The following is an 18,374-nucleotide window of genomic DNA, read 5'->3' as shown; positions in this document are numbered from 1 at the left end:
TTTGGTAAACGAATGTCTGTTATTATTGAGAGATCTATGTTGGCAAACCAAGACTTTTGAATGATTTTTAAGATTATATGATTTTTTCATAATGTTTGAGATCTATGTTTGCTATATAAGATTGACCTCGAGATTGACAATTTTTTGATAGATAGAATTTTCATTGAGCACTTTGATCGGGAACTTTACGTCAGAACTTGTTCTAGAGCCTTTGGGATAGGCCTAAAGGCCTAACCAATCAAAATTACTGACCGCGTTTGGCTTTGCAGGCTAAACGCCTGAATTGAAACCCAATTATAGGGGTTGTTACTTGTTCTAAAGGCTGTGGGGTAAGTCCAAAGGCCTAACCAATCAGAATAACTGGCTGCATTTGGCTTAGCAGACTAAACGCAGAAATTGAAACCGAATTTTAGGGATTAGTACACAGGGTAACGAGATTTAAAATTTTGTAAATATCGGTCCTGGCAGCAAAAAAAAGACCCGAATTCAGATTTGAGTTCTTCGATTTTCTGGCTAAAATCTGACTTTGTGATTTCCCTTTCTCTTTCTCTATTTTGTGGTAAAGATTTCCCTTTTTACCTATAAGCTACCATCTTGCGTGCGATAATTAACGCGTGATCTTATTTTTCGCTTACCTGGCATCTGATGTAGCTGAAAGCGCTGCATGTCGAAAGATTTCTGGGATTACAGAATTTCGCTTGTGCATTCAGCAGACTTTGCATGAATGTGCAATTGAACCGAATTGGTTTATTAAAGGGTATCATAGTATCATAGGGAATCGACATACAGCAGACAAATTGACAGACGGCTATGTTTTTCAAGAGAGCTGAAATGATTTTTTGCTCTAATACGATATTTTGGTGCAGTGTAAGGGTGCGATTCGAAAAGCCAATTTTTTACTACACATGATAAACTCACTACAACCTCCGGGCACGATCTTTTAGAACTTTAGTATGGGTCGCCGCCAATCCATAATTGGAATATTATTGATTGATTTTGTTTAGGTGTGTCAGAGGCAGAAGTTTCATTAACCTCTATAAGGGGCAAAGTGCAAGCTAGATAACATTTTAGCAGTGTAAAGAATACGACATGTATAATTCATTTTCTTGTGACCGATTGCGTCGCCAAAGATGTTTTTGTGGTTTGCTTTTCTATTTTATCTTCATGCTTTGATTTGGTTTGCTTTTCTGTTTTATCTACACGTTTTTTTTATAAGATACTCCAATTTTTTAAACCTTCGGATGTTCGTAACTTTATGAGTTTTAGGTCTAAAAATGTTCTTATTTTACCAATTTTTTAGTATTTTTGTATATGAAATGGATTGTTCTAGGGTCTACAAAGCCTTAAAATGTTCTTAACTTGCTCTTAACAATTTTGTCCTCGAAGCCTTATGTTCTTATACAATTTGTTTTTATAAAAAAACGTGTATTGAACATGCCGGAACATGCCTCAACTTTCCCTGATACATATTCTATCAACGGTCGATATTCCTTATCTTACGTTTTGTCTAATCGCGGTTGTTTTATTTGGGTGTCAGTTTTACCCACGTTTTTTCTGTTATACATCTTTAAAGTTTTAACTAATTATTAGGTCAATACAATTTGTTCAAAATGTCAATATCGCCAACCATTTCTCATTAACGTTAAAATATTTAATGGCACGGTCAAGACGTGAAAATCTGTTTTGAAAAGAGAACTAATACCGTGCGATGTTTATGATGGGACCTCGTGATTTCGGTGGAAGGGTGACAAGAAATAAGGTCCATAGGAGGAGGGATAATTTCCTCTCCGTTTTATGTATACGTTTTTTTTCTATAAGAACATGCAAAATTCAGCCTAAAGATGTTCTTAGCATGATCTTATTTTCATCATTTTGCGAGTATTTTTGTCTTTTTCCCCAACAATTGGATGTTTTAGAGTCCACAAAGCCTTATAATGTTCTTAGCTTGCTTTTAATATTTAAGCCATTGGAGTTTTATGTTCTTATAAAAAAACGTATAAGTGATTTACGTGGAACTTTCGAACGCAGATATGACCAGAGTTCGACGCGGTTCGACGTATTGTATACCCACTTCTTGAACAGAAGGTTGAATTTTTCATATTTGAGGTTTTGAATGTAATATTCTAAGAGGAAGAAGGCAGATGGTTCTGTCATCTAAAGTTTATTATGCCATCTTTTATTGATGAGAAAAGGTTGAATTTTTTGAATTTCTTGAAATTTCTTTTATTGATGAGGAAAATTTGAATATTTGAATTTGTTGTTAGTTTTCCCTTAGATTCAAGAATAACTGGAGATGTTCATGGTTTGGAACAAGTTTTTGCAGTATGTTCTGTGATGATGTTACTCTATAACCTGGGGAGGGGGGTACTTAGGCTTAAGTGGTGCCGGGTATGTGCGAGCCATTTTGGGTCCCTTTTTCCCATCCTCGAAAGTCCCTCAAAGGGGTACAAAAATTATTAAATTGCAATCGAGTCTCTCAGTCTGTAAGGGTTTTAGAGTCTTAATTGTTTAGGAGAATGACTAAATAACAGACAACATATAAATTTAACGGGCTTGATCATCGGGTGTTAATGATAATTGGATCTAATTAAGCATTATGGAGTGAATTTCTTTTTCAATGAAAAAGATTGCAGCTTTCATATCATGTTAATGAGAGTATTTTTAAATGTATACAATCTTTTTTCATAGTAGATAAAAAAAACAGGAAAATCACATCAAAATGGTAAAGGAGGAAAGACAAGAAAATCAGACAGACTTCACTTCTGAAGACTCAACCATGAAAGTTTTCCATATGTATATCGATGATTTTCACGAACTCTGTTTATCGACTGGCAAAGAATGTAGTAGTGACTTTTGGAAAATCGAAAACGACATTCTTCTTCAAGGGAAACTAATCATTGGCTTCGATTTTGAACTATCGAAACCTCTCATGTTTATAACTCTACGATGCTTTTCCAAAATCAAAATCAATTTTCGAGTTGTGGTTGAAGACCCTGGATGGGACTACACGAATTGGTTTCAAAAGGATGCTACCCTGGGAACGAAATCGATTGATTTTTCGAGAAGCAATAATGATCTGAGTAACGGAGAAACGAACATTTTTGCATACGGCGAAACTCCTGTTAGAAAACAAATGAAAAACGCGATCAAATGTGATTCGGATTTTCTAAAGAAATTTACCAGGAAAGATAAGCTTATTCTCAGGTTTGAAATCGCACAAAAGTTGGTTTGAAGGAGAGCCTTTCAAAATCAGGAGAAGTATGACCAGAGATTTGGGAAGATCGAGTCAATTTGGTTGGCCTACATTCATCATTCAATTATGTGACGGTTCTTAAGACCATCACTTTGTCAATGTTACACGTGGAGTTGAGGGATGGCGTTCTAAAGTTGAGGGTATTTTGAAACATTTGACGTAAGAAAATGACACTTTTTCGGCAAGGTTTACATGTCACGTGGAATGAAATTGGAGATTCGATTGTTTTTCTTTCGGTAAAATTGAAAACTGGGGTTTGATATATCAATTCATAAAGAACTGAACTTTTCATTAATTGAACATCGTAGTTACATTTTGCAACACCATTTTAACAATGTTGAAGTTAAATTGTATACTGTAGTACCATAAATCAAACATTAGAAACTTTTCCAGTGAGAAATCTAAAAAGAACGCAACGAGAAGATTATTACGACCTTAAACGTTCAGGACTTGAAGTGTTGGTAAAAATTTTATTTGATTTTTTCGGGGAATTCCGAATTTGTCACCTTAATTTTTTTTTTGCACAAATTCACGCTGAAATCACAAAGTAACTTCTTTTCTAGAAAATAAAGGTGAAAATTAAACAAAAGATCACGATTTACACCATTACATTTTCAAATTTCTTTCCTGTGCTACGGGGTGTCAGTTACAGTGCAAGTAGTACAAAGAAAAAGATTTGTGGATTAGAGAAAAGTTTTCTTTAGTTTATTTTGAGAGGTTTCTTGGTGAGAGGCGCACCACTTTCGGCGGTGGCTTCGAAACTAAGAACAGCGTGAAATATCTTTTTGTTTAACTTTGTTGATTCTTTAATCATTAGAAAGCAAAGTTTAATTTAACGGTTTAGAGGTTTATTCAGACATTTTTTACAAAACTGTTCTGCTCTAAGCTCTAAGAATTATTTCATTTCCTTGTAAACTCTGCTTAACAGTAGGTGGCAATTTGACGTCTAGTTGTGAAAGATTCTTTTGTTTATTGGAAATGTTTGGTTCTAATGTTACGTATATCTTTACACGGTTGAGAAATTAAACTCACGTTACATTTAGTTTCGGTTGAAACTTTAAACTTTTTCGGTTGAAACTTTATAAACTTAATTTGTTATGTGTTTGTACACGTGGTACGATGGAATGTGTGAATGTTCGATCGTGTGTGAATGAAAAACGTGTACTTTAATTGATGATTATTTCTTGGCTGATGCCCTAGTCTTGGCTTCGTTGAGAGAAAGCATGGCAAGATTGTATCAGTTATTGCAAAGAGTTATTGGAATTTTTTTCTGGGCCAAAGGCTGTAGACTTTTAAAAAATCAGTTAGAGAGTTAAGAGTTTGGCTTCCACACGCAGACGCTAAATCCTTTCGAGGGCCTTTCGATTATTTTGAAGGTAGTAAATTTATCAAGTTTGCCTCTTTTTTTAGTCTTCGGACTTCTTCTTCAAACTTAATCTTGATCAGGTTAGGAAAGTATTAGTCACAAACTTTGGAGCTCTGGGGCCCTTACTTGTACTTTTTCTCAAAATTTTAAATCATTAAGATGAGGTTTTTTGTAACCCATAATGGGATTTAGAAGGTCCAGAAAAGGACTCATTAAATGGGGCATATACAGTACATATTCCGTACCTTTGGCTGATCAAAATTTTTATTCGAGCATTAAACTCAAAAAGAAAGAAATTTATTGTTATTCTTTTGGCGATTTATAGTTTGGAGTCAGATAGTGTGGCAGATGATAGCTCTGATGACAAACGAATTAAGGATGCTGATAGTTAGGGAAACCATCCAGGATCCTGCCATTCTATAAGCCAGCAAAAACTAAATGACACTTGTAAACTTAAGTTTCTTACCATTTTCCATCGAAAACAACATTCTCGGGTAAGCTGTGGCATGTCTGAAAATTACATAATTTTTAGATCGCATTAGCCGACAGAAAGTGACCAAACAAATGACTGAACATGATGGGTACTATGATGTAGTTTCTAACCTGATGTGTAACCTAATTGTTTTTTCACTGGTTTTCGCGAAAAACCGCAAGAACTGATTATTACGTCATAATCGATGACGATTTCTCAAGAATGGTTCATCCAATTGCCTTCAAACTTTTACCAAAGATGTATCTCACCAAAGTCAATCTTTTGGAGAAAAAAATTTTTCAAAATTTTGATGACGTCAGCAGAAATTAGTAAAAAACGAAAAATTCTACTTTTTGCTGACGTAATCAGAATTTTGAAAAAAATATTTTTTCAAATGTTTGACTTTAGTGAGATGCATCTTTGGTGAAAATTTGAGGACAATTTGATGAACCATTCTCGAGAAATTCAATTTTCAGTTTTGATGACGTCATCGATTATGACGCAATAATCAGTTTTTACGGTTTTTCGCGAAAATTAGCGAACAAATAATTAGGTTACACATCAGGTTAGAAACTACATCATAGTACCCTTCATGTTCATTCATTTTTTTGGTCATTTTCTGTCGACTAATGCGATCTAAAAATTATGGTAATTTTCAATTTTTGAGACATTCCATAACTTACCCGAGTTGAAAAAACATTGCTTTATCTTGCCAAAGCCGGAAACCAAGACAAATTATCTTCCAAGATGATGGCGCCCTTTTCTTTTGGACAGAGTTGTGGGAAGACAGAGGCGCCCGCTGCTTAGAGGGTGGTAATGCCAAAACGCCCGAAATGATCTTCCAACAGAAGGCGAGTTAGTTGCTGCGCGATTAACGTCATTCACTCCACTGCAGCACGTGCAACGAACGGTATTTCAGTGAATATCTATAATTATAAGAATATCTTATGTGCTTAACTTCAGTAAACTTCGAGTGCTTCATTGAAGATGAAGAAGGAGAAAGATAAACTAGCCGTATTGTATAAGAGTTGTGAAGCGATCCAAACTCTCCACCTCAAAATTATTTCTCCATCTCAATTCGCATGTTGCTAGCAAAATAAGAGACATCTGAAAAAAACCCCAAAGAGACAGAGTCGTCTAGTCTTACCCCAAACACACCACACAAAGCACGGCAGCACAACCCGCCGCCCCGCGCAACGCTCGTTTTTTCCTTCTAGTTCTTCTACTAATGTAGATGGTGCCTTAAAAAATATAGTCGTTCGAACGATCGAACATTTTTATTCGAATCGTTTGTCAATCAAAACATAAACAAAAAAAACAAAAAAATAAAGATGACTTATTGGTTCTTGGCCAGGGACTACACATCAGATGCCAAGAAGCAATGAAAATTCAAACACCTGCTAAAAGACAAGTCTTTAAACTCTATTTTTGAGAAATGCATTTGATGCAATTTGATTCGAATCAATTTTGCTCGATTGTCCCAGCGACAAAATTGGGAGAAGCAGAAGTGTTAAAAGAAAAATGGGGTGGGACGACACGAGAAAGCGTTTCAGGTTGGTGGGATGGAGCATGTTGCATTGCACCAACGCGAAAAAAAACTTCTCGTGTCATAGCTTTAAGTGGAGTGCTAGCGATCAAGGTACAGGAACTATCCTATTTGAATCATGTCGAAGAAAGGAATATTTACACATGTTTGGCAAAAGAGAGACATCTAACCAGACGTAATTAATCGAACCAATCAAATGGTATTTTTAATCGAACTTTGTCGAACTTAATCGAACTTTGTTGGCCGATTAATGTTCGACAAAGTTCGGTTGTCGAACTTTAATCGAATACTCACAAGTTTCTCAAAATACAAAGTTCGATTAAGTTCGATTACTGAAATCGAACTTAATTGAACCTTTTTTAAAGAGTCCTTTCAGACCTAGACAGTTCGATTAGTTCAATTACATTATTCGGAATAATCGAACTAATCGAACTTAATCGAACTCTGTCAAGTTTAATCGAACAAAAATTTAGAAAACCCGAGCAACTGAAGGCCGCTCCACTTGCGCGTAATTCGATTGCACTTTTTGCCGGCCTTTGACGACACTTTGTAAATTGAGGAACTTTGAAGCACCCCTGCTGGTGCAGGCGTGTACCCTCACATCTCTCTGACCAGTGGGCACCGATCAAACCTCCCGGAACCCCGGCTGGGACCCCCTGGGGCCGTCCACGCCACGGTGGTACCCAAATGACGAGGTCAATTTTCCAAATTTTTCCCAATTTTCGTCAATTTTCCAATTTTTGCCGGCTTTTGACGACGCTTTGAGGAACTTTGAAGGACCCCACCGGTGCAGGTGTGTACCCTCACATCCCCCTGACCAGTGGGCACCGATCGAACTCCCTGGAACCCTGGCCGGGACCTCCAGGGTCCGTCAACGGTAGTACCCAAAGGAGGTCTTTTTTTTGTCGAACTTTTTCGAACGGAGTTTTTTGTCGAATTTGTCGAACCTTTCTTGTTGTTGAACTTTATCGAACGGAGTTTTTTGTCGAATTTGTCGAAACTTTCTTGTTTTCGAACTTTATCGAACGAAGTTTTTTGTCGAGTTTTTCGAACATTTCTCATATTCAAACTTAATACGTTTTGTCGAACTTAATCGAATACTCACAATTTTAGCAACTTTTGAAAAGTTCGATTAAAGAATTTAATCGAACCTTTGTCGTTCGATTAAGTTCGAAAAAGTTCGATTGAAGTCTGTTCACGATAAGTGTGCACTCTTTTTTCTTTTACCTATAAATCTTGAAGGAATTCTTCAATCTTTATAAATTTGGTATTGTTGGAGAGATATTTGTGAATGGAACAATTTGAAATAAAAAAGTCTTTAAAAAAATTCTAAAATTGAAGATGAAAATGAAGAAGAAAAAAATGAAGATCTTGTAGAGAAGTGCTGTAACTTTCATTTTCACTGGAGAGATTCTTTGATCTTAGGAAGTCATCACTGTGAAGAAATTTCACGAAAATATTTATTCAATATAAAGTTATGATACAAAGTCAAGTGATTGACCCTAAAAAAAAGCAGAAAATCAGCTTGTAACTTTGTTTGATATCTATTGACTGAGTGATTATTTTTGAGAATTTTTTTCACAGTGATGACGTTTGATAATCAAGAATTCACTTCAGTGAAAATGATAGTTATAGCACCTTTCTACAAGATCTTCATTTTTTTCTTCTTCATTTTCATCTTCATTTTTAGAATCTTTTTATAGATTTTTTTATTCCAAATTGTTCCACTCACTAATATCTTTCCACTGATACCAAATTTTTAAAGATTGAAGAATTCCTTCAAAAGTTATAGGTAAATGAAAAAAGAGTGCACACTTATCGTGAATAGACTTTAGTTCGGTAATCGAACTGTTCGATTAATTACGTCTGGATCTAGTAGCTCGACATGGCGCGAGCTCGAAACTTTTCGATTCAGTTTTCAAACCTTCGCTCCTGGGTTATCATTTTCGTATCCAATCATTGTCTCCCGGGGAAGGGGGTACTACCCTTGCCGACCGACGGGGGTGCTCCGTTGAGGTGGACCCTAAAAAATGGACCCTACGTGGAACTCGTTTTTTCAAAAATTTTGCCGAAATTTATGAAAAAAGTGACCCTGAATGTGAATCCAAAATGTTCTCAAATATCCTACTTTTTCCCCAAATTTGCCAAAAAAAGGCAGGCACCCTACGAGGGACTGATTTTTCTATACTGGGACTCGTGGAGGTTAAAAAGGTATCCTGACCAGCGGCGCATCCTCGTAACTCATTTTGCCTTAGTACCACCCCCGGGGCTGATCTCCTGAAGTTTGGACTTCTACACGAAGTTCTCGGTTCTCCGAATAACGATAGCAGAATAGTGGAAATTTGATAAAAAGTTGAGTTTGGGGTTCCGGACTTTATTGGATACAGTTAGCTATCTCACCTTCTTTAAAAGTAGTTTTGCCCAGGTAGGCTGGGTTAGCCTTTAGAGGTAGCCCATTATTATTCATTATTTTTAAGACCTAGATGGACCCCATCTCAGTACATAACTTGAGATATTGAGCTTCAAAAAGCGCAAAAACTGGGCTGTTTTTTTTATAAGAACAAACTAAATAAGAACATAAGGCTTCATTGGCCAAAATGTTAAAAACAAGTTAAGAACATTTTAAGGCTTTGCAGACTCTAAAACACCCAATTTCCTAGGAAAATGGCCAAAAATACTCAAAAAATGGTGAAAATAAGAACATGTTTAAGAACATTTTTCAGGCTGAAAACTCAAAAAGCTAAGATCGTCTGAAGGCTTCAAAAATACAAAACAAACGTGTAGATAAAACCACAAAATGCTCAATAAAGAAGATAAATTTCAGAGCTCTATCAAAACCATTTGAAGTATCCGTCGCTGTGCAAACCTACCCCATTATATACTACTTAACCCGATAAGCATGCTATTCGGCTCTTTGGTTGACTTTTACGTAAAGATTTCCTTTGCGTTTTTTAGATTTTATCTTTAATAAAAAATGGGAAATTGGATATCAGTTAAAAGAGGTCAAGAAAATGTTGGAGCAGTCAAGAATTATTGCGAATCTGTTGTTTTTGTCAGGTTTTATGGACAGACGAATAGTATGAAGGTAAGAAAGCATTCATTGTGGTTGAATTTGCCATTTTGCCGAAATCAGCCTTGGGTTGATGTATTTCAGGGTTGCAAAATCCTATTGACTTTTGAACTGTTAGGTATTAATGACAAACCAGCGTTTATGCTGAAAAATACTTTTTTTGTTAAATACGGGACTGGGCCCAGGTTTCTTTCCAGATCCATAACCATATTTTTTTTTGTTTAATTAGGGTCCTCAAGACCATGAAGAAGTGGACGGCCCTGATCATCACCCCAAAACACAACTCGGACACATTCTCAATAAACTCGATCAAGAAATTCGAAAAGCATCTGCTGCACATCAACTCGAAATAACAGATGAATTCAAAGAGCTTTTGCGGGATGTTGCTAAATCCAGGGTGTGCACAAAAGAATGCGAAAATGAAGAAGAATGTCATAACAGGTTATTGGGAGATGCAGAGAAATTTGTTGAAATATATAAGAAACGTGGATGTAAGATTTTTAAATACTAAAATTGTCGAGATGAACCTTGCTTTGACCTTCCACGTTTTGTACCATGTTGAGACAATGTGCAAACGTTTTTAAACTCTTTTGCTGAAAGGAACCCTAAAGGGATCGGGTTCGAATGATGAATGACGTCAAATGTTTAAAGTCTTTGAATTGACATACTTATGGATAGTTAAGGCCGGTCTCCACTTGCGCGCGCTTCGATCGCACTTTTTCGAGCAAAGCTTCCACGCTATTGGTCAAAAGAAAAATGAAGCAACTCCATTGGCGCGATCTGACGTAACGGTTGAAAAAAGTTGAAATGTGTTCAACTTTTTTTTCCAGCGCGCGCTACATTTTTATGACGTAATCTTTTTTCCAAGCAAAAACGATTGAAGTCAAAAAGTGCGATCGCAGCGCGCGCAAGTGGAGACCGGCCTTTACTACAAACATTTTTGATGTCATTAAACCTGTAAAACTCAAATCGAAATCCCTTGTGGCAATAAGTCAATGAGATATAACTGAAGGCTAGAGTCGATTCTCTCTTGAGCGATTTGAAGCCACATTTTCCTTCTTCGCGTGCTTTTCGTACAAACGAAGGAACGTTCGGAAGTAACATTTCTGCCAGAATTCGTAAAAAATATAAAGCGAAAACAAAAGAGTGCTAAATTCCATCAGTCATTGCGATGCACATCTTAACGCATCACTTTTTCCTCCTTTTTGAGGCCTCCTCATTCTAGCCTTCGTCGGGTATACTTTAATGGTCAGGCTTCATAAATATTTTGAGCAAACATTTTGAAATATTTTTCAGGTGAATCGGAAGTTCTTCATCAAGACCATTCATTTTATTGGGGAACGCGACAGCAAATGTTGTTTGGCAAAGTGATCGTTGATTGGCTACCTGAACACATCGAGACAAAAACTCCACCTATGGATCCGATCTTTGGAACGCTGTTGAACCCTACTGGAGGTAATTTATTCTTCTTTATCGACCCCGCTTTCTTAGCCGACCCTAATAATGTGTTGTATGCCTAATAAAAACTGGTATAACGCAAGTGGAAATATATTTATAATGAGGTATTTATAAAGAAAAAGGGTCTTAGTAGACGAAATTTACAAATTAATCAAAAAGTAATTTCAGCTAACCCTTCGTTAGCTGGCCATAGTTTGAAATCACTTGCATTGAAAATGTCCTGTTTTGTTTGAACCCTATTCGTACTAGGGGGGGAGCTGTTTCTGTTCGGGGGTTAATAAAAAAAGAGCTTTTGGCATGAAATTATCTGTAAATTCTTAACTGAGGCAAACGTTTGATATTAATTGAGATCGACAGTATAAACTGAAAATTTATTTGAAGTGGACTTTAAATTAGCTTTTATTTTTGAACTCGATTATATGGCCAGTTTTTTGCCGTGTCTAATTCAAATATATAAAATCGGCAAAAACGAGGCAAAAGTTTGATATTAATTGAGATCGACAGTATAAAATGAAAATTCATTTGAAGTGGACTTTAAATAAGCTTTTATTTTGAACTCAACTTTAAATAAATTGAGGAAACCCCTATTTAAACAAAAGAAACAAAGAAGTTTGGTGTCTTTTCACATGAAAACATTATTGTTTGAATTAAGATCGACAAAAAAGAAGGCCGTTTAAACCAGTGCCGATCTTTTGCCGCTCTTTTTAATTAAGTTCAGCAAAATTTGCCGTGTTCAATTGTTAAGGTCGACCTCAAATCAAAATTTGATTTATACAGCCGCTCTTTTGCCGCACTCAATTAGACTTTTTTTAGTTTTTTTGATGAAGTTATTTGAATTAGACACGGCAAAAAACCGGCCATATAAACTACGCCTAAAAATAAAAAAATTTGACACTTAAAGAATTTCACACCTTGAGCATGATTACATTTCTGACAGTAAGGTGTCACAAAAATTGACACATTACCAATACAATTTGTTTTTTATGTCAAATATATCGTTTAAACCGTAATTTATTGAATATTTAGTATAGAATAATCATTTGTTAGAAAACAATATAACAATAGCGTTCAGTTTGAGGTCGTTGTTGTTATTTTCTGCCCGCGTAGTTTGATTATTCGCCCGATAGTGTCATTTGGGCCCGAATTTGGGCAGAATTTATGACAAAAACGAACGAAAACTTTACGCTATTACTATTATTATCCATTTTGGACATTCAAACAGTGTTTTTTTCTAGCGTCAGCCAAGTTTTTTCGCTTCAATGCAATGTCTTCAACAAGTTTTGAGTGCCCTTGCGAGCGGGCGGCAAATGAACAAGAAGTGTTTTTTTCTGACGTTAGTTAAGTCTCACCGCTTCAATGCAACAACTTCAATCCAATTCCGAGCGGGCTGCAAATCACGTTACTGCCCATAACCGGGCGGTTAATGATATTTCAGCCCTCTGAAGCCTGACGCGGTAATGAAAATTTGAGTCACTTTCATTACCGCCCGCCGATTGAATCTTTAATGGCTTACTTAATGACCGCTATATGGATAAAAATAGCTATTTGTAAGAACAAAGGAAACTTTCGATTTTTGCTCACTTTGAGCATGATGAGTGACGTCATCAAAAAATTTTCAAATTTCATCCACAATGATCCTCTAGATCAAAAGTTACAGGAACAGCTCCGCCCTAGTTTTGAACCGCCCCAAAAGCCTACTATGAATAGCAAATTCAAGAGCTTTCCGAAATGTTTTCGGAGACCCGCGAACAAGATTTTAAATTTAATGATTCCGGTGTTCTAATTATTTCAGGGCGAGTTGGGCCAGGGGACACTGGCTGGATGCACGATACTTTATTCGATGATTTGGGACCTTTTGCATATCATTCAGCTGTTCATGATGGTTTCGGATATTTGAAAACAAACCATAATTCTGGTCCTGGATATTGTTATTTGAACAAAGGAATTTTTGGTGATTGGAGTCCTTTTGGAGGACAAGCTTTTGGGCTTGGATTTTGGACAGAGATCTGTGACAGAGAATGCCCTGCCAAAGCTCCAGTAGAAAGCTTTATTTTTAAATAATATATTAGTTAGAAATTTTAAATAAATTATTTCAATATTACCTTAAATTATATCCTACTTTCGGTGTACTTTCTTTTACTTGAGGCCTTAACCAGGCGTGGATATCGAACTTTTTAAGAGGCTTAAATCTTATATTTTATTTTCCTTTTGTGGCTCACGGCTGTCAGCAGATTGCTTGATTTTCTTTCTTCCATTTGATTGCCTTAGTAGCCCTTGATTCTTTGATTGATCTTAAAAGTTTAAAAGGTAGTTTGTAGGCTACATACTACAATTTTTCAAACAATGAAAAAGAAATGCATTTCAAAACAATGTATTTATACAAGTGTTTGGCTTAAACAAATTTTGAAACGAGCTGCTCTTCCTTAGACTTTAAAAAGACAACCATCTGAATACATTGTCGAATTCCCACAAATCTACATACAAAACATTTCATTAAAAGTTGCAAAATTTGCTCACCTGTCTTATATAGTAAAACTTTCACGCGAGTAGACTTGTCTTAAAGTTGGAAGTTTTTATGGGACTAATAAACATAAATTTAGCTCGTCAGATTTCCAAAACAGTCTTCATAAAATGGGTAATTGGTTGTCTACATATAAAGGGCATTGTAAGCATATAGGAGCAGTCAAACATTATTGTGAATCTGTTTGTTTTGTGAGATTTTATGGTCAAACCCACGGAATGAAGGTAACAAAGTTTTTAACATTCATTCATAGTTTAGTGGCCCCAGAGCTTAGAAAAGTGAAAGCGTAAAGCTTTAGACAAGATAACATAATTTATGTACACGTTTTTTTTAATAAGAACAAACTATATAAGAACATAAGGCTTTGATGGCCAAAATGTTAAGAGCAAGTTAAGAATTTTTTAGGGCTTTTCGGACTCAGAAACACCCTATTTCCTAGGAATGGTCAAAAATAGTACTCACAAAGTGGTCAAAATAAGAACATGTTAAGACAAAAATTTTGAATGTTCTTATAAAAAAGAAGACGTGTATCTAGTGTATAATACTCGCTGACAACCTTGCCAAATGAAAAGAGAAAACATTTCTTCAAACTATAAATCCAAATATAGCTGACTCTCTCTAATTCGATCTTTAAGTGACCGAGAATTCTCTTTAGGTTATTCGAAAGATTCGGATTACGGAGAGTATTTTATATGACTTTCCAGGTGGAGTGGACCAATCTTTTAGTTCGAATTATAGAAAAAAGATTCGAATAATAAAAGTTCGAATCATAATACTAAGTTTGTCAACAAAAGTATGTAGAGTCCATCCAAGTAGGTGTAGAGTCCATCCAAGTAGGTGTAGACTCCATCCAAGTAGGTGTAGAGTCCATCCAAGTAGGTTGAGAACTTTTTGAGCCAACAAAATATTACCTTTCATTTTTTGCCTTTTTTTTTGGGGGGGGGTGCAGTCAAGGTAAATGACCTACCATACGTGCGGCCCTTCTTAAGGGTTTATGTCCCAAGTTTCCCAAAGTGCACTGTAAGGGTCGAAATCATGTAAGATTTCGAAAATCTGACCATATTTTGCCTGAGAATGGTAAAGAATTTTCAATAAATGCACCGTAAGAAGGGTAGATTTTTCGCTCAATTTTGTTCAAATTTTGCAAAATTTTCTCTGCATTCTGCACTTGGGCCACATGTATGGTCGTTTTTAAATCGAGTGCCTCCCCTCCACGAGGAGTATTACATGTAACCTTTAAAAATTTTTGCCAGAACCTAGCAGCGGAACCTTTTTGTAAAAATGATTCAAATATATTCAAGTATCACTTCATGTGATTACGTCATCGAAATGATGTCAGGGATCCTAAAGTTTAGTTTCCTGCTAATTAAACAAAATATTGTTTTCAGGTCCACATGGACCATGAAGAATTAGTTGGCCCTGATCATCACCCAAAAACACAACTCGGTCACATTCTGAACAGACTCGATCAAGAAATTCGTAAAGCTGATCTTCCAAGTCATCTTGAACTTACAGATGAAATCAAAACCTTATTGCAAGAAGTTGCAGAGATGAGAGTTCGCACACAAGATAATGAAAGTGTGGAACATTGCTATGGACGGTTACTGAAGGACGTAAAGGAATTTGTCAAAGTTTATCGCAAAAGAGGAGGTAACCAAAGATTTCTTAAAGTGCAAAGATTTCTATCTCTGTGGTTTCTATCAACTTTAACATTAAACATACTTTTATCAGATATTTGACACACTTGTCTCATAGCCCCGTAGGATCTTTTTGTCACATTTATATTTGAAATTTCTATCGAGATCCTAATAATCAGGACAGAAATTCTAGTTCAGTGAGGATAGTTTTGGAATGCTTTTTTTTCAAATTGGGATGAATTGAAAGTCGATTTCCAAATGCGGGGTTGAAATCGTTAAGTATTTTCCCACTGGGGTTGAAATTTTGCACAAATTTTCAGTGGGCGAGGGTTTGGGACATAAGGGTGTCTTGTAATACTGAAAATATAAATAAGTTCAAAAAGATTAAAAGACACAGAAAGGACACTGTCGTCATCATCCAATCGATTATTTTTGCCAAAGGAAAAACGATAAGCCCAGAAACAGATTTTTTTTCAAATAGCAGGTAAAAAATAGATGTGTACCCTTAAACAGTTTTCTGTACCTTATTAAGGAGTGATGGCCAAGTTCAAATCCTCGCTCCTCCAATATTCCGTTCAGTTCATAAATTGGAAGACTTAACTAAAAGTCCTATCTGGGCTGGGTTATCGACGTAAAATATCGACTCTATCTATTTATATCTTTCAGTACCGTCGGAAGTTTTGGAACAAAAACATTCTTATTATTGGGGAACGCGACAGCAATTATTATTTGGTAAAGTCGTCGCTGATTGGCTCCCTGAGCATATCAAGTCCAAAACTTCACCTATGGACCCGATCTTTGGTACCCTGTTGAACCCTACAGGGGGTAAGTGAATGATGATGAATAACAGCTTACCTTGTTAAGTGCTTGGGCAGCCACGTTGCAAATGGGTCATCAGAGTTGAGAATGTGTTCCGCCGCTTCGGGGCCTTCCTCTAAAATCTAAGAAGCACTTATCAGCTCACAATATTAAATATAACTGTTGGAGATTGGACTGAGAAAGTTTTTAGTTTTAATTTTATTCCGTTAAAGGACCTTTATCCCAAGAATTCATTAATGAAAGGTTTAAATTTCATTTTTTCTAATGAACTGATCATTTTTGTTAGAATCTGGTAAATTTCGGTTGAGTTTCTGTGATTATTATTTGTCCTGATATTGGGCTCTTCCAGAAAATGTTCGTACATGGGGGTCGAGGATATATCGTCCGGGGGATAGTAAAAAATCTAACAAAATTTGCCTTGTCCGGGGGTAAATTTCTCTGTTTGGGGGTAATTTGCTCTGTTTGAGTGTAATTTTTAATGTCCAGGTAGTCAACTGATGCTTGTCCATAAGTGGGGGGTTAGGCCTGGAGGTTAGACCTGCTGCCCGGGGGGGGGGGCACTGAAGGGAAATGACCTACCAGACGTTCGGCCCTTAAGGGTAGGTTTTTCATAGTTCAGCTAGTGCACTGTAAGGGTAGGAAATTGTGATAAAAGGCCAATTTTTTGGTAAAATTGGCACAAAATTGGTCAATTTTGGAGGAAAAATTTCACATTTTCATGGAAAATTGCAAAAAAATTCGCCCTTACGGGTGAGAAATTTTCAAAAAGTGCACTGTAAGGGTATGATTTTTCATGTAAATTCACTGCACTGTAAGGGTCCGATTTTAGAAGCCAAATTTTGGGCCGAACGTATGGTCGCTTTCAGATCGAGAGTGCCCCCCCCCCGGGACCTGCTGTCCGGGGGCAAATATCTAAAAGACTTTATATCCTTCACCCCCGATATTCAAATTCTTTCTGGAAAAACGCATTAGGAATATTCAAATATTCGTAAATGTTTCTTTGTACAAAATACGAAGAATGGGATTTCATTTTATTTTTATTCTTCGCTTTAAAGAATTTTAAAGAATTTATACATTGAAACTTATAGAAATCAAATCATTCATTGAGATATATATATATTTTAGGGCGAGTTGGACCAGGGGATTCTGGCTGGATGCATGATACTTTATTCGACGATTTGGGACCTTTTGCATATCATTCAGCTGTTCATGATGGTTTTTGGATATTTGAAAACAAACCATAATTCTGGTCCTGGATATTGTTATTTGAACAAAGGAATTTTTGGTGATTGGAGTCCATTCGGTGGACAATTATTTGGTATTCGATTCTGGAGAGAAACTTGTGACAGGCTTAAGCCAAAGGAAGCAACCGAGGAAATGTTTATTTTAAAATAGTTTTATGATATCTAATAATTTATTTTTTTCAAATAATTTCGTGATACACATATATACAAATTTCTGGATATAAATTTGACTGATTTGGTTATTTACTAGAGAATTGTTTTCTAGGGGTTTAATCGGTGTAAAAAAATGTAAAATCTAGAAATAAAAGACTAGAGTTAATAAATTGACCAAAGTTAGGTAATTGGCAGGAACTTCGAATAATTTTACTTCCTTGTCAGTCGGTACCACTACATGTATTTCCCGAACGGGAAGTATTTCCCGAACGGGAAGGTGAAAATAAATCGAAAAGGAAACTGTTTCCGGATTGAAAATTTCATCACTTTCTGTTTCCCGTTTTGTCAAGAACTTTTCATCGTCCCCGACGGGAAATAGAATTTTTGTAAACAAAGCAAATTTAGTAAAACTAAAAATGTTTGAAAAATTTGTATCAGACAGGCTCAACATTTTGTCATTTCCTTCAATTGTGAAAATGGATGGGTTTCGGAAAAGTAAGAAATTTTTATCTGACGGAGGGAATTGTCCAAATTTGTGGTTATGACAAGTTCAGAACGCCCTCGGCTAAAAGGCGGGTAGCGGGCGGGTAGCAAACATTACGCCATAAGTGCGAGACTTAAAAGACTAAATTTTGACGGCGCAGAAATGAAGTTTTTCCAACGGAAAAGAGATTCGATGGGAGTCGGTATTTTAGACAATGATTTTTATATCAATTAATATATCAATTGATATAAAAACAGAAACCATTTTATATAAAAAGTAACCCAAATAAGTAAAAAACCAAATAAGCAATAACAAAGCGTTTGAATGAAAAGAGATTATAGAATTTAATAC

The 18,374-nt window shown here is 36.0% G+C and overlaps 2 protein-coding genes across 2 annotated transcripts; both read left to right on the top strand.

Annotated features, from left to right (window-relative positions):
- The first annotated feature begins 9,596 nt into the window (after positions 1-9,596).
- On the top strand, positions 9,597-13,283 carry LOC136811954 (uncharacterized). Its single transcript, XM_067068563.1, has 4 exons — positions 9,597-9,722; positions 9,937-10,198; positions 11,004-11,162; positions 12,958-13,283. The coding sequence occupies exons 1-4, from the start codon at positions 9,612-9,614 to the stop codon at positions 13,224-13,226; spliced, it is 801 nt and encodes a 266-aa protein (XP_066924664.1). The 5' UTR covers positions 9,597-9,611; the 3' UTR covers positions 13,227-13,283.
- Positions 13,284-13,882: 599 nt separating this feature from the next.
- LOC136811944 (uncharacterized) lies at positions 13,883-17,575 on the top strand. The gene is made up of 4 exons (XM_067068555.1): positions 13,883-13,910; positions 15,075-15,336; positions 15,990-16,148; positions 17,268-17,575. The coding sequence occupies exons 1-4, from the start codon at positions 13,905-13,907 to the stop codon at positions 17,384-17,386; spliced, it is 546 nt and encodes a 181-aa protein (XP_066924656.1). The 5' UTR covers positions 13,883-13,904; the 3' UTR covers positions 17,387-17,575.
- Positions 17,576-18,374: the final 799 nt, after the last annotated feature.

This window comes from Clytia hemisphaerica, unplaced genomic scaffold, assembly GCF_902728285.1.
Source record: "Clytia hemisphaerica strain Z4C2 unplaced genomic scaffold, Clytia hemisphaerica genome assembly, whole genome shotgun sequence".
NCBI lineage: Eukaryota > Metazoa > Cnidaria > Hydrozoa > Leptothecata > Clytiidae > Clytia > Clytia hemisphaerica.
Note: the sequence above shows the minus strand (reverse complement) of the source record. Positions and strands in the feature narration are given on the sequence as shown.

Excerpts from the sequence above, each read along its gene's own strand:
- LOC136811954 (XM_067068563.1), top strand. The coding sequence starts at position 9,612 with ATGGGAAATTGGATATCAGTTAAAAGAGGTCAAGAAAATGTTGGAGCA. Across the intron at positions 9,723-9,936 it reads GACAGACGAATAGTATGAAG|GGTCCTCAAGACCATGAAGA; the intron begins GTAAGAAAGCAT and ends TTGTTTAATTAG. Across the intron at positions 10,199-11,003 it reads AATATATAAGAAACGTGGAT|GTGAATCGGAAGTTCTTCAT; the intron begins GTAAGATTTTTA and ends AATATTTTTCAG.
- LOC136811944 (XM_067068555.1), top strand. Across the intron at positions 15,337-15,989 it reads AGTTTATCGCAAAAGAGGAG|TACCGTCGGAAGTTTTGGAA; the intron begins GTAACCAAAGAT and ends TATATCTTTCAG. Across the intron at positions 16,149-17,267 it reads CCTGTTGAACCCTACAGGGG|GGCGAGTTGGACCAGGGGAT; the intron begins GTAAGTGAATGA and ends TATATATTTTAG.